General features: G+C 43.0%; 1 protein-coding gene across 1 annotated transcript in view; it reads left to right on the top strand.

Moving 5' to 3' along the window:
* Positions 1–22,437, top strand: part of LOC308297289 (ankyrin-3-like) — a gene marked incomplete at both ends in the record, with an annotated part of 206,468 nt that overhangs the window by 144,360 nt on the left and 39,671 nt on the right. The window contains 11 exons of the mRNA XM_080740702.1: positions 5,082–5,205; positions 7,653–7,664; positions 11,188–11,290; positions 12,729–12,779; positions 13,389–13,498; positions 14,647–14,679; positions 16,555–16,779; positions 17,116–17,270; positions 18,499–18,710; positions 19,655–19,862; positions 22,199–22,295. Coding sequence (XP_080596828.1) covers positions 5,082–5,205; positions 7,653–7,664; positions 11,188–11,290; positions 12,729–12,779; positions 13,389–13,498; positions 14,647–14,679; positions 16,555–16,779; positions 17,116–17,270; positions 18,499–18,710; positions 19,655–19,862; positions 22,199–22,295 — 1,330 coding nt within the window. The remainder of the gene's footprint in view (positions 1–5,081; positions 5,206–7,652; positions 7,665–11,187; positions 11,291–12,728; positions 12,780–13,388; positions 13,499–14,646; positions 14,680–16,554; positions 16,780–17,115; positions 17,271–18,498; positions 18,711–19,654; positions 19,863–22,198; positions 22,296–22,437) is intronic.

Here is a 22,437-nt window from a genome sequence, read left to right as displayed (position 1 = left end):
ACTACTGTATATTCATATTACAGTACTTGAGCTCACAGCTCAAACTCTGTTTGACAACAATTAAGCTGGTTGCACACTGCTGCGTATTTTCATAGCGAAATGCGTTTTTCAGGGCAAGGAGAGAGAAAGAGATAGAGAGAGCAAGGGACCCAGTGGTCCGAAAATAAATACAAAACGGTCGGCATTGTGCAAACATGAGTGACATAACGTGAGGTTGATTTCTTTATTTACGTGCTCCGAAATTCGCCCCTATATTCGGCCGAAAAAACGCAGTAGTGTGCAACAACCTTTAATAATGACATGCGGAAAACTAAGGCACAGTAATCGTACTTCAAATTCAGACAGAAAATGTATTTTCTAGAGCCTTATATACATTCAATGAAATGTTAATAGTACTATGTGTAATATAACAATAAATGACATAATATAAGTAATGATGTAAAATATCATCAATCTGTTGAATTTTTCAGTAAAATCTGTTAATTTAACTCTGTGAGTGTCAAATTTGACCTGTAATTATTACAGTAAGAGTTCTATTAACAGTTTAACACTGAGGATTATACTGTGTGGCACAGGTCACATGCTGATAAATTCAGGCCCCTCGTCCCTTTGTTTTGGAACCGGAGCGGACAGGCCTGTAAAATTGATGAGCTTGTTCATGCACTGTTGCTCAGGGGACCCATGGGCTCAGGTGTGGAGTTTCCAGTGGTGGAAAAAGTACTACAAATGTTTACTTAAGTACCAATACTGCAATGTAGAAATACTAGCCTTCAAATAGCCTAGATATAAAATAGGGTTAAAGTGGTAAATGTATGTTTTTAATATTATAATAATTTATATCTGCAAAGCAACTAGTAACTAAAGTTTTCAAATTGGCCTAATTGTAGTGGAGTAGTGGAGCTGAAAGCTCTTCGGAGCTGGCCGGGTGTATGGAGAACCGGAACGACTGGAGACTCCGATGGAAGCTCGTCTGAGGGCGACCGAGAGAGAGAGAGAAAAGTACAATATTTGCCTCTGAGATGTAGTGGAGTAGAAGTCAAAGTACTCGAGTAAAAGTAAAAATACCTCAAAATTGTACTTAAGTACAGTACTTAAGTAAATGTACTTGGTACTTTACGCCACTGGGAGTTTCTATGTCAGGCGATATGGCTAGACTCAACAGGTTACACACACACACACACACACACACACACACACACACACACACACACACACACACACACACACACACACACACACACATCAGTGGAGAATGGATGACTTTGCACTATGTGATTGTATGTTCATTATATGATGGTAGCTGCTACACAATATAAGCCAGGGTGTCTGCTCAGCCTCATGTGTTGTGCAGCATATTGTGTTAATGCTCACTCAATGATCACTCATGTCATGGTGTTATTGATATCCAGCACTCATAACACTGAGCAATAACACCATGCCCAATAGTAGTACACAAGAATGGGCTGAGATAGCTGTTGCATACAAGCCTGAATTTGCTAGTTGTTGTGGTGTTTGCCTGTATGTACGGTATGTTTGTGTGAAAGTGAGCGTGTATGTATGTGCACGCGCACCCGTGCACAGATTTGTGTCTCTGCAAGTCAAAGAGTGAGTGCAAGCTTGTGCGCTCACTTATGCCTATGTATTTCTTTGTTTTGTTTGCCTACACGCATGCATGTGTGAGGAACGGAAGTTTCTACTTGTCTTTTAATCCCATAATGTTGGAGGCCAATCCCATTAGTCTGCCGGTACAAGAGCGGATGAGGGGAAGGAATCGTGACAGGTCACTCTCTCTTCGCTTAATGTAACTTTTTCCTGCATTTTTTATGCGTTATTTCTTAGTTAGGAGAGAGTATAGACAGGAAACTCAAGGGCAAAGAGAGGAGAGACATGCGAGACGAAACGGTGGAGTCGGATTCAAACTCAGGTCTTCGCGGCTCTCAAGGAGCATGTGGTCTGTGACACCTCCCATCATGATAGGTCACTCTATTTCAAGATGTGTGTGTAACCTTGACACACCTTCTATAGATCACGTCTCCTGGCAGGCTATCATCATATAGACTTAAATCCTTGTTCTACTCTACTGTACTTGTAATAGCTGTGTAGTACGTCTGCGTAATCCCCAGCACAACATAGTGGATATTGTTTACAATGGTGCATGATGTTTTCATCCCTAGTGCTGGTAGCAAGTTATTGCGATGATTAATTACCTGCATAATTGTTGTATCAATTATAAGCTTTTATGATTGATTGAATACTTTATCAACTTTTTGCAATACATTAATGACCTTTTAGCATTACAATATCACAAAAAGGTTCAGTTGCAAATTGCAGACAGGTGCTCGTTTTATGGTGGCTGACTTTAGACAGTCAATTTACAAAAGAGTAAATGATGCACCATGGGACTATTTGTAAAAGAACACAGCAACTATACATTTTATTTTTTCATTTATCAGCAAGTAGAAATGAAATCAGATCTAAAAAATGAAATATATCACAAGTATTTCACCACTTTTTTTTTAAGAAACAGCCCATGGCTACATCTTTGGAAAAAGAGACGTTATGCATACAAATATTTTGTTAATAATTTACTCAACGAATTAATAGTGACTGTGGTATCCTACCAAAAATGTATTTTGAATTTGAAAAAAAAAAGAAAAAAGAAAAAATATATATAGGCTAATAATATTTCACACTAGCTTTCCGGTTGAAGTGCAGCCAAATTCCCAATCCTTGTATCACCCCACAGAGGAAAACAGTTCAGGAGGAGGGTTCAAGAGAGGGGCTGTCCTGTCCTCAACGAGGGTTTTGTCCCTCTCTCTCTCTCTCACACTCAGTCTTGACTCTTCACTCTCTCCTCCTCCATGCCAGTTATTAGTTAGCCTGTCTGACTGTTGCCTTCGAGGAGGCATTTGTTTACATTCAGGACTATCAGATTACTGCGTTCACCCAAAGAGCCACAAAACACGTCCAGTGCGGTCCTCCTCCTCTCCCTGTCTGCCGCACGGTCGGTGCTGATGCCATTTCAACTGGTGTTTGTTTTATTGGACGTCTGACTGACTGAGCAACCATGCAAGAAGTTCTCCGTTTCTAAATCCAACGGGATGAGCTGTCGTTGAGCCGCCTACGCAGGGAATTATTAACCCCGTCAGTCAGCGTCAGGTGGCTGCTGCTTGGACTTTTACTTTTTCTGGGCGGCAATGCGCAGTTTCGCTGCGAGGCGTCCGAAAAGTCCGCATAATTGGAACTTTGCGGCAGAAGGGAGAAGACAGAGAGTCAGAGACACGCGTTCGGTCCTCTTTTGTACACTCGTATCACCAAAAGTGCGGATACAGTTATTACAGTCTGTCCGTGGGCGGGTTAATTGAGCTACGTCCAGTCCACGATCTATCCATCCATCTTCAACCGCTTATCCGGACTCGGGTCGCGGGGGTAACAGTCGACAGAGGAAAACTTTTTTTCCATCAACACAACAACGGACTGAATGGGCTGCTGTATAAAAATAATAACCCACGCCACTGGCCGGATATATTTTTGTTGGGGATTTGGGGGTGGGGGGATAAACAATTCTGTGGTATATTGCAGTGAATTGGACATTTAATCAACATGGCTGCATTAGGCATAGGTAAGTTATTTTTGGCAGCGAAGAGAAGAGTGTTGTTGTGATGTTCTTTTTGAAAGGGCACTGTGAATCGAACTAAAAGAGAGGGAGGAGGGAGAGAGAGACACACACAGTCAGAGGCGTCATTTGGGTATGGCAAGCTATGGCAGGCAGCTGCCATACCTTGGCTACAGGGGGAAATAATAACATGTAGCCTACTTTTCATTGTGCCTGTTGCTAAGGTATGGCAACATGACTGGTGTCTTGCAAGACACCAGTCATACCTTAGCTTTTGCTGAACTGACGCTACTGCACACAGTGAAAGATGGGGAGAGAGAGAGCCAGACTTTAGAGAGAGAGAGAGAGAGAGAGAGAGAGAGAGAGAGAGAGAGAGAGAGAGAGAGAGAGAGGCTTGCAGTGACGTTATAGTAGCCCGGTGCTGCATCAGCTGAGCTCAGCTGTAACAAAAAAATCCTTACTCACTGGCGTGGCGTGTGTTGCGGGAAGGAGGTTGTATGGAGCTTTTAATGTCGTTTTCAGACCGTGATGTTTGTATTTGAGTGATTAGAGGCAGTAGCAGCGCGTGTGTGTTTGCGTCGACATCACTGGTGGTTTCAATGTCTCCGGTCGGGACTGATCGGAGGAGCACCGTAGAGTTGCGGCAGCAGGATCCGAGGTAGCAGCGCCGAGGGGGAGGGGCTGCAGCGAAGGAGAGCCGTGGAGGAGAGTGAAGTAGTGTTGCAGCCAGCGCGCACGCACGCACACACACGCACGCACGCACACACACACACACAGTGGGCTTCGGACAACATGAGGGAGAAGGAGAAACGCTCTCGCCGCTCCGGCGGCTACATTGATCGGCGTGTCATAGTCCACCGGTCCGCCGATCATCGAGGTGCGGTGATGGTGCAGCGTTTTGGCTTTGAAGTGTCTTTGAGCTCCCGTGGTGTTTATTTATTTATTTATTTTGTCTTTCTTTGGCCTCTGTGTTGAGATGCTAGAGCAACTGCGTTTAGTTTTTTTTCAGCGGAGCTGGTCTAATATACAGCAAAGATGCTGCTGTCTATGATCGCAGTTTTGCTCCCTACACTGAATAATTTCTAAGGCTCTATAAATAGGTTATACCTCTGCCATTCCAGTCAACGCCGGTGTATAAGCTCATTAGATGTTGTTGTTGTCATGCCACGGTCAGACGAATAGACGAAGGAAAAGTTGCAGTGAGCAATGCAGGCCGGTTTGCTCTGATAGACTGATGCTAATGAATTCTCCCAGGCCTCCTCTGAGAGTCCTATAATCAAATAAAGGGAAGGTTAATGCGGGTTGGTGTTTTTTCTTTATGCCTTTCTTCTTTTACCCCCCGTTTTTTTCTTGATTGAAGAGCTGCATCCAACAGCACACTAGCTGTCTACCTCTCTTTCTCTGGATTGCCTCGGACAGTAGGCTAACGTGGGGATTGTATGATTTTTTTTCCATCTTCCTCCAGGTGAGGATGCAATGACCGGTGACACGGACAAATACCTGCGGCCCCAGGACCTCAAAGAACTGGGAGATGACTCACTTCCTCAGGAGGGATATATGGGCTTTAGCATAGGAGCCCGCTCAGCCAGGTAGGACCCTGTTCACTTTGATGATGAGATGATGATTGATTCATGTGAAAACAACAGATGTTTCTTTGGTGCAGTGTGTCTACTAACCTGTCTTTACAATAATGTGCAGTGTGTGTATGATAATATGGTTTGTGTTGTTGCCCATAGAGTTAATGAGTTTTGTTCTTTTGTCTCACAGTACACTGATTTGAGTTTAAATAACAGAAGATGTTTTACCATCTGTGTTTGCCAATGATATAGCTGCTGTGGTGGCTGTTGGTCATAGGCCTAGCCTATATACCGTTCTGAAATATGTCATACCATGGCATGTGACTCAGATTTGATTGTATCTAATTTATTGAAAGACACACACACACACACACACACACACACACACACACACACACACACACACACACACACACACACGCACGCAGGCACTTACTTATTTACATATAGTTATTACACATAGCCTGCAGAGAGCCAGAGACACTGGGAAGTTGCCATTTAATGGTTAAACCTGGCGAAATGATTCAGCACTTTGTGTGGCCTAATTAAAAAGTCTCAGAAGATTACAAATTGGCCACCCGTTAACACAGGACCCCCAGCCCGTTATACACCCAATAAGTAGTAATAATAGTTGAACTCTGACTATAGCCACTGTTCTCTGCCTTTTGTTCAAACACAGGCAGGCTGTTATGTGGACAGCTGTAGCCCTTATACAGTAAAATCATCTCTGTTCATTTATCCTTTTGTAACTGTGTACTGTGTACCAACATTTGGTCACATTTGTACACTCTCAGAGTTAAATGAACACTCTGGATTTTGCTGTGTACTTGGCTGTTCGCTGTGGGCTTAGCTATATAGTTGTTCCACACAGTGGAAAATTGGAAATCTGCAATGAAAGCGCATCAGAGGGCCCATGTTGGATTGTGCGGCCCGAGCACATTATGGGCTGGTTATTGTGGCAGGCTCTGACAGCTGGCTGATGCACAGCGATGCTTGGCTGGGTGGAAACAATACCAGTGACATTGACAGGAAACAGCTAGCAGCAGCAGCTAGTCCATGGCAAACACCAGAAGCAAACAAACACACAGTGAGCTTCCACCAAAGACCAGTTATTGATGAAGCCCCATGGGTGGGCAGCTCGGTTATGCAATGCAGTTTTGAAAGGAATTGTAACTTTTCAAACCATTTAGCGGTTACTGGCTCTTGGGCAATGGTCAAATGTAGTGCAGCTGACTTAATGGATAATTATCATCAACAAGTTGCTTATCTGTGAGTATCTTTGTGTGTGTGTGTGTGTGTGTGTGTGTGTGTGTGTGTGTGTGTGTGTGTGTGTGTGTGTGTGTGTGTGTGTGTGTGTGGACTAACATTCAGTGAAAATATAACATCTACAAGCTCACAAGAGTTTGTTTATAAGATATTTACTGTAGAGCGAAAACAGGATGGGGCCTAGTATAGTGCCCATGGGAATGTGGAAGTATTTGGGTTTAACGTTGTTTATCCAAAAACAATATTTGGCATAGTTCATAACACTCTTTATACATGTTTATAATTATGCCTATAACAACCTATAACAAGATTTATGAAGCATTATAAGCACTGGTCATAATGGAACAGCACATGTAAGTAAGTAAGTTTGTTATATTTTGTTACACATAATTATAACCATTTATAACGAGTGTTATGAAGCCTTATTAGTTCCTAATATATTTTTTCTCCTATTCTGTCAGACGAATAATTGTTGTTGGTATAATGTTATTTTAATGTACTGCAGTAATTTCATTTTCAAGAATTCTGTTTGTGTCTGTGCACTGAAATTGCTGACATTTCTGTCTTTCTAAGAAGGTTGTTTAAATGTATGTTTAGTGCAGTGAAATATTTTATTGATCATTGAATATACACAGTCAAACCCTCAGTGTTAATTTATCTCTGAAAGTATAAAAATGTACTGGGTCCTCCATTTTGATTTGGATCCGTAAGTGTCCATTGTACCAAAGTTAAATCAACACTGAGGATATTTCCTGTGCATGATGCTGAGCAACTGCTTTTCTTTGCCTTACCTTTCTGTTTATGACATCGGCATTGCATTGTTTGCTGTTGGACTGGGCCTCAAACACGCACGCACGCACCCACACACACACACACACACACACACACACACACACACACACACACACACACACACACACACACACACACACACACACCCACACACACACACACACACACGCACACGCACGCACACACACACACACACACACACACCTGTGCCTAGTCTGGGAGTGCAACCATGCAAAGACGCAGCATCAATGTCATATAGAGAGAAAAAAAAGAAACCCACAGCATCTCTAAGCATCTCTTTGCTTTGATGTCTTCAAAACTTGCTTTGCTTTTCACTGTCCTCTATTTTGCTCTCTTTCTTCTTGTTCTTTTCTTTGCACTCTCTCTGTCACTCATTCTAGCCCTAGGATCAGGTAAGAAAAGAGTAGTAGTTGTACGGTAGTTAAGTCGTAGTAGTTGGCCACATTAGTCCTTTATGGCATTGGTTCCCAAACGTTTTAGTTCGAGACCCAAAAGAGAAATTTGATGTCTCCCCGTAACCCAAACTAGTGAACATAGCCGATCAACAAGCTCATCGTGACACACTGTGAGCTTGTAGATCTGCTTTTGTGCTACTTCTTAAGTATATAAGATGTCTGGAAATGTTAAAAACAATATATATATATTTTACAAAAACAAAAAGGGATATAATTACAACCCGACCCATTGTTTGGGAAACAGTGCTGTATGGTGTCTCTCTCCTGTAGCTGCCTTCGCGGTAAGATCCTTACTCTCAGGGTGTACAGATGTAACAAAGTACTGTAGACCCGCAAGTGTCAAAGTATGTTTACATTTGTACACTCTTGGAGTTAGAAATGGATACATTCACAGTGAGGATTTTACTGTGTTGGTTTACGTCCTCCTCCTGACCCCTAAACCCATAACCCCCCCTGCAACCCCTCAACCACAAGCCATGTCCCTGTGCGCAAATATGTACTGTGTATGTCAACCTCCTGTGTTATTTCTCTGCCATCCGCGTGACTGTTTTTCTTACATTTCATTTGGAGATAGTTGATGTTCTGCTTCGGCAGATCGCCTCATTTTCTCATCCCTCAGACCAAGAGTCATCATATTTGCAAACGTTTTTTTGTTTCACGCAGGGTTTTGCAATATAGAGGAATAGTCTCAGTGGAAATGAGACAATAAATGCTTATTGGCTTGTCTTCACTTTAAGTTGTATTGTGTTAATTAACCTCCCTAACCTTTGTGTATGGTGTGGTTTGAAGTGGCACCTTCCCTGTGGTATCATTATTTGGAAGTGCCGCACAATGTAACTTCCAGGGATCAATGGTGAATTAACTTCCAGAGATCAATGGTGAATTCACAAGCAATTCACCTTCACCTAGCTGTAGTGCACTTGGTATGCAGAGTCTGTTTTGTTATTGAAGATGGCCCTAGTGTTCCCCAAATTTACAGAAGATACAGACTATGCACAGTAATATGCAGAGATGGAAACTCTACAGCCTTAAATGCCTGTGAATTTTGGTCAGCCACTTAGAAAGACCCCACATAAACCATGGGTCACTTTGACAAAGGACAGACTTTCCACCCCCCGGCCCCCACGCGCACGCACGCACGCACGCACGCACGCACGCACGCACGCACGCACACACACACACACACACACAAATTAGCAGTCACGCGCATGCAAAGACTCACATAAACATCTCTTTGAGACCACGCAGACATGTTCCTAAAAATATAGCCTAAGCTATACGGTTCCATAGGAGACAGTAGAACTGGGTGTATGTATGGCACAGCAAACAGAGTGGAGGTTAGGGGTTTGGCAGATTGATCAACGGTAAAATAAATGGACCAGCAAAGAGTGAGAGGCAGGGAGAAGAAAGACAGGGAGCAATTAGGGAGTGAGTGATAGAGCGAGCGACAGAGGCAGGGAGCCATAGGAAACAGGACAATATGACTTCAATCAAGTCCATTGTGAAAACAAACATACACACGCACAAAAAAAAAAGAAGAAAAAAAGACACTGCGGAAATATACAGCAGATTAAAATTGAACTCTAGCCGTAAGGGAAAAGAAAGAGAAAGTGATACATTGAGGAGAGAAGCCAGGCTGAGCGATTATCCGGGATAAAAGTGCAGTGCTCAGAATAGGTTTCAGAAGCAGAAATAGACTTTAAAGTTTGATGACGGAATTAGCAGCTGATAACGAGGAGGGTGAAAAGGGGGAGAGAAAGGAACGAATTGAGAGGAAAAAAAAACAATCTTTCAGAGCTAATAGAGGGAGCGTGAAAAGGCAAAAGAGGCATAGAGAGGGTAGAGAGGAGGATAGATAGAATGAGAAAAAGGAGGAAGCTATGAAGAACAAACACAGCGGAGGGGCAGGCGGGGGTGAGCGCTGCCATGCCACCGGGTCCATTCAGGCCGTGCAGAGTTGCTTGGTAACTTGGACAGCAGGGTAGGCAGTGCTGTGCTGAATAAAGGGCTTCTCTCTGTGCTGAATAGGGTGCCCACTCAAATGCGCTGAGCTTTGCACTTTCTACCCCTCGCTCACTAGTTCTCTCCCTCCGCACACGCGCACGCATGCGTGCGTGCGCGTCCATCCTCGGATACACGACTCCACAAAAAAGTAAAATGATGTGCATCGTGCACGAAATGTACAGTCGGTTAACAGAGGCACTGTAGGTAAGAGAAATGGGGGGTGAGTGTGCATGTGTGTGCCGTGCACACACTCACACAAAAATTGGCGTTCTGCACTGATTAAAACAGAAAATGTGCAGTTCTGTATTCAGCTTCAGAGAGAGGTAGCGAGTCTATAACAAAACGGGCAGATGCCACAGCTGCAACGTCATGAAGCAGACTGCAGCAGGACAGAGAGGAACAGACAATCAATGTTGGCCTGCTTTAGTAACTGAAGCTGTTCAATTATGGATCAAACCTAAATGGACCCACATACATGATGGACCATAGACATTTTGGTCAAAGCTTAGTTCTAATATTGCCATTCATCTTACTGAATGTGTGATTTGCGTACAAAGACTTGCAGTCTCACTCTCTCACTCTCACGTAGGGGTGGGCGATATGGTGATAATTATGGTTGAGACGATACAATGTCTCCACGATATGCCTTTTCAGAGGTATCGTATATATTGTGATACAATTGAGGGAGCCTTGTAATAAATCCTGTTTAATCATTAATACAGAGATTCATTGCAGAATTCAATTTAAACCTGCATTTTGGTCTAAATCAGTAGTTCTCAAAATGTAAAATGTCAAGGTCTCCACTTAACTCTGACAGTATACAAATGAAACCAAATGGACCCGTAAGGGTCCATTTGGTTTCATTTGTATACTGTCAGAGTTACATACCGGTACTTGTAAAGTTCAATTTAGACCTCCCAAAAGGAACCCAGATAATCTAGTTTTTGTCAAGTAACTTGAAAAATAACCATCAAAACCAACGTGAAAAAGAATCGTGATAAAATCGTGTATCGTGATACAGCTTGGGAAAATATCGTGATATTGTATTTTTCCATATCGCCCACCCCTACTCTCACGTCATCATTTCGACGAGCCATAGTGCAGCCGCGTTCGTGACACGCCCCAAACCGTACAGTAACACAACAACTGTTCTGTGTTCTCCCTTGATCTGCCCTCGGCCACTTTATTCCCTTCTCTCTCTCTCTCTATCACTTATCATAAACAAAGCTGACCTCACTCTCATTTCAATTTCTGAATAACCAACACCTATAACACCTCTCTGTCTCTCTGCTCCTTCGGATGCTCTCCGCATCTATCCAATCAAAGAACTACATCGGTTCCCTGGAGGTTGCATGTTAGTTAATGGATTCCTTTTTGCTTTTTGTGTTTGTTCTTGTGTTCTGTTCTCCCACCCCTCGCTTGTTGTCGCCCGCCTGCGTTGCGTGGTAACATATAGCCTCCGCTCATTCAGTTCGGATAGGTCTAACACCCTCAACCGGACCTCCTTCACCCGTGACAGCATGATGATCGAGGAGATCCTAGCGCCCACCAAGGACACGGTGAGCCTCTCCCTTTCTGTTGTCTTTCTTCATCAACTTTGTCGCCTTTGTGTCTCTACTCAGGGGTGTCACAAGGGGGGGGGGGGGGGGGGGGGATGGGACTGAGTTACTAGGTGGAGTGGCCCTAATTATTTTGTACTTTAGCTATTGAAAAATAGCAGATATACACGCTGCGAGCTTGTAGATCTGCTATTTTTGAAAAGTTGTGAAAATTGTGTGCAAATCTTGAATATATGTATTTTTTAAGCAAACATTTTGAACTCAAATTTTGCTTCTGGGGGGTCCCTGGAACTGAATATTTTAAGATGGGGGTCCGTGGCCAAATACATTTTGGGGGTCCTTCACATGAAAAAGTTTGAGCACCACTGACTTAGAAACATAGGTTTTTCAAAAAACCTTAGAAGGATTTGAAATATTCAAAGACTTGCAAACTTTCACAATTTTTTCAAAAAATAGCAGATCTACAAGCTCGGTCTGTGCTGTGAGCTTGTATATCTGCTATTTTTCAATAGTTAAAGTACCCAGGGCCCAGAATTTGGTACGACACCCCTGCCCCCTCCGACATTCTCTTCTATCTCTGTCACTTTTATTCTCTGCCCTTCACACTCCTCCTGAGTTTGGTCTCACGTTGTCTCTGTCTTTCTTAACGTGATTTATATTTCAAATGTTCCTCTCCCAAACCAGGTCTCTCTACCTCCCCTGTCTGTTCTGTTCAGTCTCTCTCTCTCAAGGTTCTGGGTAAACGCCGGTCGCTTTAGAGGGAAGGGGGACATGTCTTGTGTCAAGGACATACAGTGCAGGCAGTATTGCTCTTGTTAATGTGCTGATGGCGAGTGGTGTAACATCACTGAGAGTTTATTCAAGCCTGAGTGCCGAGGGGGAGGGCCTCCGTTGCTTTCCCATGGAAAACCACTGTGCACTGCAGAGCTTGTCCTCAAGCCTGTTTTGCTGGGAAGGTTTCAGGACAGTTAGCTAAAAGGAGAACTGTAACCTCTTGTATTGTAAACAATATTAGCAGTGTAACCCGCAAGTTCAATGAAGACATTCCTCAAGATCTGTAACTGCAGATGGAGGAAATATGCACATATTTCAACTACCCCTGTTGCTAAAAAAGCAAATGTTTTTGGCTCCAAAATGATGGTTTTCGGTTTACATAGAAGTATGTTTACACAAATAAGGATTCTACCCAGTTTGGTACATTTGTACATTTTTAAATAGACTCAACAACACTAAACAACAAAAAAAGCAAAAATACATTGTGATATTATCGGGATTGTTGTTTTTCTGGCATATAATATACGCCACCTTCATATGAAGTGTAAAATTCCATAGGAAGCGTTTACAGTATGTGTCCCTCGATGGAAATGCCATTACAAGAGAAATAACTTTTTACTGTACCTCTGGTGTGAATTGTCAACTATCTCTCCTTTCCCTTAAGCTTCAGAGTGTCTGTAAGGACATTTCCTACTTGGTTGACCCTCTTAATAAGGTACACAGTGTTGATGGAGGACTTCCTCTTTCCTTCAGTATTCACCCGGCTCACTGGCTCATCTTCCATCTTCCATCTGTCTGGGTTTCTGTCTTTGTATATTTGTTTGTTTGTTAGTCTCGGGTGCACGCCATAATTCATCGGCCACTGGTCGTTGCATGGTAAACAACGTATTTTCCCAGGCCATACTTTTAAGAGTTCCCATAATACACTGTGTTTTGTGTTTTTCTTCACAAATAAATAAATAATCATGTAGGATACGGGTACACTCCACTTCAGTAGTCCATCTTTAAGCGTGCATGTTTCATTATGAGGCTGCCGTTTCATAAGCGTCAGATATGTATTTGACTAGTAGGATATCATCTGTGAGTGTACAGCCACGTTGGGTGGAAGTACAGTATGTGCCATAAATATTATCAGGTCTTCATGTTGTATCTCACAATAAAAGTTGAGTAAAAGACTGATGTCATAGATCACTTTTATGTCCTAGTAACGATTCATTCACTCATTCTTACCTGTTTCCTCCATTTTCTCATTCTTTTCATCGTCCCTTTTGTCCATTTTCCTCCTTTTCTTTCTCTATCTTTATCATGTCACCTCCACTCCCAGCATCTGGCTGTGACCAGGGACTACAGCTCAGAGTGCATGAGGCGCTACAGCTGGACTCCAGACACCATGGAGCACAGCCACAACACTGTGTCCAGCCCTGTCCACTCTGGGTAAGTTAAGACAGAGTTTTCTCTCGGGGAGACCACCTCCAACCGCCACACGTGTGCTAGTTATATTGTATTGTAGCATACTCTACCACAGTGTTTCTCAAACTTTCAAATTTGACAGTCTTCCCTTAACTTTGACAGTGTACAAATGGAACCAAATGGACCCATTAGGGTCCATTTGGTTCCATTTGTACACTGTCAAAGTTACATACTTGTAAGGGCCATAAAGGAACCTAGAGAGTCCCTGAAATCCACTTTGAGAACCACTGCTCTACCATAAAGATTGGGTAAAATTGATTCCCAAACAAAACGTTAGGGATTGCAGCTTTAACTCCAAGAGTGTGCAAATGTTACACGTTTATAAATGAACACTGAGGATTTTACTGTGATAACATAATAACCAATATAGCCTTAGAAGTACCTGTATGTCCAGTCCACGTGTGCTTTAACACGATCCCGAACCACTTGCTGATCACTCATTTATAAGTTGTGTCTGAAGCTAAATCTCTAACACTGTATGTAAATGTTAAGTGTATACAGTATATTATACCACAAGTACAACAGATGAGGTCCACAAAAACAGATGAGGTAAAAAAAAACATTTATATATAAATAAGTCATAACACATGGTGCACCTCAGACACAACGCCCTCTTTGTTATTATTAATATACTGTATATGAGAGGTACATGTGAGGTCTATCTCTCATTTGGTTAAACTGATAAAACACAAAAGTTCTGCTCTCAAGTCAATCTAATTTCTAGTTTGAATTTCTAGATTATAACCATCATAAAGTTTTCAATTGGACACTAGTGTCTTTGTAAGGGTGATCATGCAATACTTCTTGTGCCACCATACTGTATGACATTTTGATACAAAATTAAAATAAAACATGGATACGTCTTTTTTTATTTGTGTTCCTTATTTGACCCATTATTATTTTGTGTGATCTTTTTCCTTCCCTGTGTACCTTGGGTTTTCCTTTTCCCTCAGTCCTCCACCCCATTCTTTTCGACTTTCTTATTTCATTTTAAAGGTTTTGGCTTTCCAGTCTTGTTAAAACAGATCCCGACTGATTATGAAACATTGATACTAGGACTACATTGTTTGGGTTATGGCTCCTGCATTGTCTCCCATGTGTTTATTTTGCAGCTTGTCCTCCCCGCTCCCTCAGTATGACTCCAGGTGATGACTTGAGTCCGCTGGTTTCACTCCTTGATGTCGCAGTGATGTCACTCTCTCCTCCAGTCCACTCGGCTCCACTGTGCCTCCCTCTCACCCCTCTCCCTCTCTTTCTTCATTCTGTGCTCGTGCCATCCTTGCAGGGGCGTCACAAGGGGGGGGGGGGGGGGGGGGGTGAAAGTGGGACTGAGTTACTAGGGCCCAAGGTGGAGGGGCCTTCATTATTTTATACTTTAGCTATTGACAAATAGCAGATATACAAGCTCATTGCGCGGCACCGAGTGCCACGCTGCGAGCTTGTAGATCTGCTATTTTTGAAAAGTCGTGAAAATCTTTGAATATGTGTACTTTTTAAGCGAACGTTTGTGACTCAAATTTTGCTTCTGGGGGGGTCCATGGAACGAAATATTTTGAGATGGGGGTCCGTGGCCAAATACATATAATTTTGGGGTCCTTCACATGAAAGAGTTTGAGCACCAATGACATAGAAACATAAGTTTTTCAACAAAAAGAAAAGAAAAAAGGATTTGAAATATTCATTTTCATGATTTTTAAAAAACAGCAGATCTACAAGCTCGCAGCGCGGCACTCGGTGCCGCGCTGTGAGAATGTATATCTGCTGTTTTTCAATAGTTAAGGCACAAAATGTGAGTGAATCCTTGTACCCAGGGCCCAGAATTTGGTGTGACACCCCTGCATCTGTGTGGTCTGGTGTCCCATTTGCACTGCCTACAGTAGTAGCTAGTAGTGGAAGTAGTAGTAGTCGTTGTCCATGTGCGTGTGGATTTCTCTCAATGACGTGCCATCTTTCTCTCGCTCTCTGTCTCTCTCTGTCTCTCTCTCTCTCTCTCTCTCTCAGAGCACATTTAAATCTGTCCTCCATCTTGAAAACTTTACAGGAATTTCACCTAAATGCACCATACGAAAATGTATACAAAATGTATACACAACACAACAAAGTACAACGAGAACATTCTATGTTCATTCTGGATTTACAGTAACTGATATCACAATGTACTGTATGTACAGCTTCTGAAATGCAGGCTTATTGCACCTAACAGCCTCCTTACAATATACAAGCCCATAGGTCCAACATGTACAATTAGGAAATTAAGTTAACCAACACCCGCCTCTTTGTGCAATTTCTTGCTCTCAATTACACCTTGGCTTAATGAGTCATCAGTTTAGTGTATTTTATTTGTGAAACTACTGGCAAACTACAAGGGATGGAGTGGTCTGGTAAAGTGATAATCATTAGGGTTCATAATGACTGCTATAAATGCTTCTTTGCCATGTATACACCCCCACCACATCCCCAGTCCCCTCTCACCTTTGTGCCAATCCCAGGGGATTAACACAGCAATCCACACACTTGGATTTTGTAGAATGGAACATGACACATATTAAACACTCATCCTCTCATTGTGTCAGCTAATGGAGTCCTTAGCTTGGGTGAGACATTTGCGAAGGTGTTTAATATATGATCACTGAACACTGCTTTAGAGGGACTGAATCTCTGACAGAAATCTCACCTTGGGCTGCAGACCTCGACACAATTTCTTCTACTTCACGAGAACCCGAAAATTAGTTGAGTTCAAACAGTGACTTTAGAGTCCTACATTGAGGCGGTAGAGGTGAGAACTGTCAGGTTCCAGAGCTCAAAGCGTCTTCTCTTTTCCTCCAAACCTCTCTCTCTCTCTCTCTTTTATTTCGCTCTATTTTCTGTTTTGTCCCCACCTTTTTTTGGTGTACGGTGATCACAGCATGGGATTCATCCTCCTCACTCGTATCTGTGGTATGGCTTCTCTCTTTGTCTTTCACGTGTCTCTCGCATTATTTTCTCTCCTCGTTGACTTTATTTTCCTCCTCCCGCGGCAGGTTCCTGGTCAGCTTCATGGTGGACGCCCGCGGCGGCTCCATGCGAGGCAGCCGGCACAACGGCATGCGCATCATCATCCCACCCAGGAAGTGCACGGCGCCCACGCGGATCACTTGCCGCCTGGCCAAGAGGCACAAGCTGGCCTACCCGCCCCCCATGGTGGAGGGAGAGGGGCTGGTCAGCCGGCTGGTGGAGGTGGGGCCCGCTGGGGCCCAGTTCCTCGGGTAGGTCCCTGGTTCCTTTTTGCTGATGTTTTGAACGTTTTTTTTGGTGGCCAGATAAACTAAGGTTGATTGATTGATTTGACATTGTGAGTTCCAACTGTGCGAGGATTATAGCTGCATTATACAATAGCTATATTATTGGTATTACATTTTCATTAAACAAAATCCTAAAAGTGAAATAACAACAATGCATCAACCAATGCAATCAAAATGCAGGATTAGCACTTCACCGGAGAATGCCTGGTGATTACCTCGGGAGTAACCAACTGAGTAATTTTGGTGCAGGTCATTTAACTCCACTCCCTCCTAATGCGTTTCATTTGTGTTCCCTTACAGCCCAGTGATTGTGGAGATCCCTCACTTTGGCTCCATGCGTGGGAAGGAGAGAGAGCTCATTGTGCTGAGGAGCGAGAACGGCGACACGTGGAAGGAGCACCAATCTGACGCCAGGACAGACGACGTGGCCGACCTGCTCGGTGGCATGGATGAAGGTATGGACAAGGCACATTGCACAGTATGACTCAACTAGGCCTGTCTCAATTATTACATAATCGTCTAATCGCAATTATTTGACATAATCGCAAATATTTTGTCATAATCGTGAATGTTGAAAAATGTTCATACATTTACAAACATTTTCGGAAATAGTGGAAATAGCAGATCTACAAGCTCACAACGCGTCGCATCGCAACACGTTGTGAGCTTGTAGATCGGCTATTTCCACTATCAATGTTATTTTTTAAGTAGAAAGTTGTCAAATATGTCAGTAATTTCTTTGTATACTAGGTTATGTGTCATATCTGCCATGTGCAACTCCAAAGCCTAAAAACCGAACAGAAATGTAATTATAACAACGTATATTGTAACAACGACAAAAACACAATTAAATTGTTAATCGCAATTACTTGAGTGACAATTAATCGTCATGTAAAATGTCATATCGTGACAGCCCTATTCACATATGAGGAATTTGACTTGGTGCATTGCTCTCAGACAGATCAATATCAGATATCAATATCAGATATCAATATAAAAAAGTTTGAATCACAGTGTGGACATGAGCTAGACCACTTTCCTGTAGGATAAGATGATGCCTGCTGAACAGAGGTGTGAATATATACTACAATTCGATTCGATTAATCTGTTAACGATTAATTTCTACGATGCATCTAAATTTTCTACTTGGCTAATTATTCATCAGTTAATACGAGAAGTCAGTCGGGTACATACCGTACTGTCATGTTAGAGGCATCATCAGCACTAAATCTTCTTCTATCTTCTTCTAATCTTCTTCTTCTTCTATTAGCTGCCATTCTTCTATAAAATTAGACAATGGCTCTGCCAGATGAGAATTTGTGGCACATGTGATAAAATCTGGCAGTCCTGTTTCTGTACATTGACTTCAGGATGGGAGCTTGTGCCATGGCTTCAAGGTCTTCAGCAGGTAGTTAATCCTGACGTTTTCGAAAGCAGAATAACGTTTTGGATCCTTAGTTATGAAACTTGCCACAGATTGGGTTGGAAACTTGCCACAGATTGGCACATGGACATTGAGTTGGATGGAAAGTTGAGAGAGAGAGTCCTTTTTGCAGACCCTACCTCAGGGTCAAAATGGCTTACATGGTTACCAAAGTACGACATTTTTGTTTTACGGCATCCCAGCAAATTCATAAAACCCCAAATATGCTCATGTGCTTTCAAAATACCTCTGTGTTCCAGAGTTGGACAGCCCTGCTGATCTGGAGAAGAAGCGAATCTGCCGTATTGTCACCAGGGATTTCCCACAGTATTTTGCGGTGGTGTCGCGGATCAAGCAGGAGTCTAACCACATGGGTCCCGATGGAGGAACACTGTCCAGCACCACTGTGCCCATGGTGCAGGCCTCCTTCCCACAGGGGGCGCTCACCAAGAAGATCCGCGTAGGCTTGCAGGTACTGCAGAACAGTCAGGGTCATGAAATTCCTGGAAATATTTTGAAATTAGAATTTTTTTTCCAGTACTGGAAAAGTTTGGGAATTGATCAAGGGTCCTGGAAGGTCCTGGAAAAAATAGCTATGCATTGTCTTTGGTTATTGATTTTGTTAATACCTCTGAAATTACAAATTAAACATTGGCCAAATTGTCAAATATTAGAGGCAGAAATTGTGAAAATAGCCGATCTACATGCTCACAACGCCTCGCGTTGTGAGCATGTAGATCTGCTATTTTCACAATAGAATACAAAATTCCTCAACTTTTAGTACTCGTCAGGGTGCCGGGTCCCCAGTTAAAATATATACCTGTCTTTGGACATTGCGCATAGGAGTAAGCGACTTGTTATTGAGCTGAATTATTGTTGTATAGTCCTGGAAATTGGGTTAAATATTCTGGAAAAGTTTTGGAAATGAATTGGTAAAAATGTGTGGGAACCCAGAACAGTGCATTGTCAGGCACCATTGGACTAATTGGCGTACAATGTTTTATTTGAACCCCGGGCATTTGTGTCATACAGTATAACATTTTTGGTTATTTTGCGTTTTTTTCGCGAAACACACAGATTTGTTCCAAAATGCATACAATCTCAGAGTCAGATTTTTCAGATTCCATTCAATTCCTTCAAAATGTTGTGGCAACACCGACCTGTGCTCTTAAGGCTCTGCTCCGGGTGAAACCTTGCCCAAATTTGCAGTCATACTGTACATAGTACTATTAGATAACTGACGTCACAGACAGGCCATGGCTATTAACTGGCCAAGTTAATGATGTGAGCTGATACAGTCTGATTTTGAGCGGTGATAACCGATACTACATCTGGCTTTGCGTGTATGTCCGTATGTCCGTCTGTATGATCCCTCTCTCCATTCTTCACCATGGTCCTGATCTCCTCCTCTCTCAGGCCCAGCCTGTGCCAGATGAGATGGTGAGGGCGGTGCTCGGCAACAGAGCCACCTTCAGCCCCATCGTCACCGTGGAGCCCAGGAGGAGGAAGTTCCACAAGCCAATCACCATGACCATCCCGGTCCCACCCAGGTCGGCGGAGGGCCACCCTACTGGTCACCGGGGCGACGCGGCACCCTGCCTGCGCTTGCTCTGCAGCATCACAGGCAAGCAGACAGATTTAACCCATTTAGGCCTACAATTATTGAATGCTTTAACTATTGAAAAATAGCAGATATACAAGCTCACAGCGCGGCACCGAGTGCCGCACTGCGAGCTTGTAGATCTGCTATTTTTGAAAAATCGTGAAAATGTGTGCAAATCTTTCAATATATATTTTTCAAAGCAGCGACTTTTAGGTGGCTGCTTTAGCTATTTTCAAAACCTTTTGGACATTTTTGCTTACTAGACTGGTCACCGGCTTACTCAAGAATGATGCAAGTCGGGAACGATGCGAATAGGGAGCGCATGCCCCACCCTGTTAAAGCGGTTGTGCAATACCCATTGTACCCGTTGTAACCGTCTGTCTGTGTCCCTTTGTGCCCATATATGGAGATCTCTGTATCTGTCTGCATCCCTTTTATTATCTGGCTTTGCTGCGAGATTGTCCTTTGTGCCGCTCCAGGCGAGCATCATTATTGGATAGTCTAACCAATAAAATAATGTAGTTTTATTTATGTTGCATGTACGGTAGCAAATATTGATACCAAATATTTTTGTAGCGACAAATTTATGTGCATTGTTTTCTTGTCATGCTTGGTGGCAACAGTGTCACACTTTATTCGCTCTGGCTAAAGTGAATCATGCAAGAACAAGACAGTTTGCAGAGTCAAGTTTGATTATCTTCTGCCTAAGCAAATAAAGTGCAGATCTAACCGGCAGGGTATCGGGTGTCACCAGAGACAGCAAGTGTGCAAAATCCTGTGCAAAGAAGAAGTGTTGCCAATGGAAATGAATGAAGGGAGAGTTATGGCGCTGTCCGCAGACAGAACAAAATGATGGTTTCTACTACAAATGTAAAGCAAAATATATAATAGTCTACATCAGGGGTCTTCAAAGTTTTCAGGCCAAGGACCCCTTAGTTGAGCGAGAGATGAAGCTATAGATTCCATGTAGTTTCATTGTTTGACAGCACAATCATCAGTGTATTTTGGATTCATGTCAATTTGTGTTTTCAGATATTTAACCACTTGAACCGTCAATACTTAATAAACTTGACCTTTCACTATTTAGTCTGCTCTTTTTCCCCTCACCAAAGGTCTTTGTCAAAAATAGCCGATCTACGCGTTGTGAGCTTGTAGATCTTTCTAAGTTCTCAGAATATGGACGCTAGGGTTCAAGTGGTTATTATAAAATCACTAAAAGATTTGGAGGACACCCTGCAGTAACTCTGAGGACCCCTGTTGAAGACCCATGGTCTACGTAATAGAGAAAAGAAAATAAAACAGCTGAAGGTGTCACGGAAAAACGGACATTTCAACTGAGAAATGTGTATCTGTAATGTACAAAACAGAGCATTATGATATTTGCGTCAGTACATTTTCACTTCAGAATGGCTGACAGTGTTTGGGGATGGTGTGTGTGGAATGATTGTAGTTTGCTATAGAATGTAGGTAAATGATAACTGTTTTACTGTATTTTACTGTATTTGCCAGTGTAGATTATCTAACTATCTAACTCCCCAACACAGGGGCTGGATTTTGGAATTTGCAGGTCTGTACCGTCTGTACATTCAATCAAGTGCATAAAACTCCCTAGGAGGGATGCCCCCATTTAACATTTTTAGCAGGAGCATTGATCCAAATATTATCACGTACTGTACCTTTTCTAATCCATTTAACATTCTTTAAATCAGGGGTCTTCAACAGAGGGTCTGGGACCCCTAGGGGGTCCTCAGAGTTACTACAGGGGGTCCTCCAAATCTTCCAATCCTTTTTATATTAACAACTTGAACCCTAGTGTCCATATTCTGAGAACTGTAGCCAAAAATAGTAGATCTACAAGCTCACAACGTCTCACGCTGCGAGGCGTTGTGAGCTTGTAGATCGGCTATTTTCGTCAAAGAGGTTTGGTGTAGAGGGGAAAAAGAGCAGACTAAGTACAGAGTAAAAGGTCAAGTTCATTAGGTAATGACGGCTCAAGTGGTTAAATATCTGAAAACACAAATTGACATGAATCCAAAATACACTGACTATTGTGCTGTCAAATGATGAAAATATATGGAGTCTATGAAAAGGTTGCGGGCGTCCCTGCTTCAGCTCTCTCTCAAATAAGGCGTCCTTGGCCTGAAAACGTTGAAGACCCCTGCTTTAAATGGACTGAGCGACTCGAAAACCAAATAGCCGCGGCCTGCAGGCAGAGCAGACCTCCATGTTTGCTATGGGGGGACAACAAGACATTGCGAGGCAAAAGACAGAAGGTGAAAGGATAGCGGTTCTATCCCATTATCATGGGAAGGAAGGGGCATGATTGACGTCATGTTTTGGTGTGCATCTCCCTGCAGGAGGGACGTCCCCTGCCCAGTGGGAGGACATCACAGGGACCACCCCACTGTCCTTTGTCACGGACTGCGTCTCCTTCACCACAAATGTGTCGGCCAGGTAACACACGCATGCACGCACGCACACGCACACGCACACACACACACACACACACACACACACACACACACACACACACACACACACACACACACACACATCGTCGTTGTCGGGTGGAAACCTTGTATGTCCAAAACTGCTC

The sequence above is a fragment of the Nannobrachium achirus genome, assembly GCF_963921795.1.
Source record: "Nannobrachium achirus genome assembly, chromosome: 13".
In the NCBI taxonomy this organism is placed as follows: domain Eukaryota; kingdom Metazoa; phylum Chordata; class Actinopteri; order Myctophiformes; family Myctophidae; genus Nannobrachium; species Nannobrachium achirus.
Note: the sequence above shows the minus strand (reverse complement) of the source record. Positions and strands in the feature narration are given on the sequence as shown.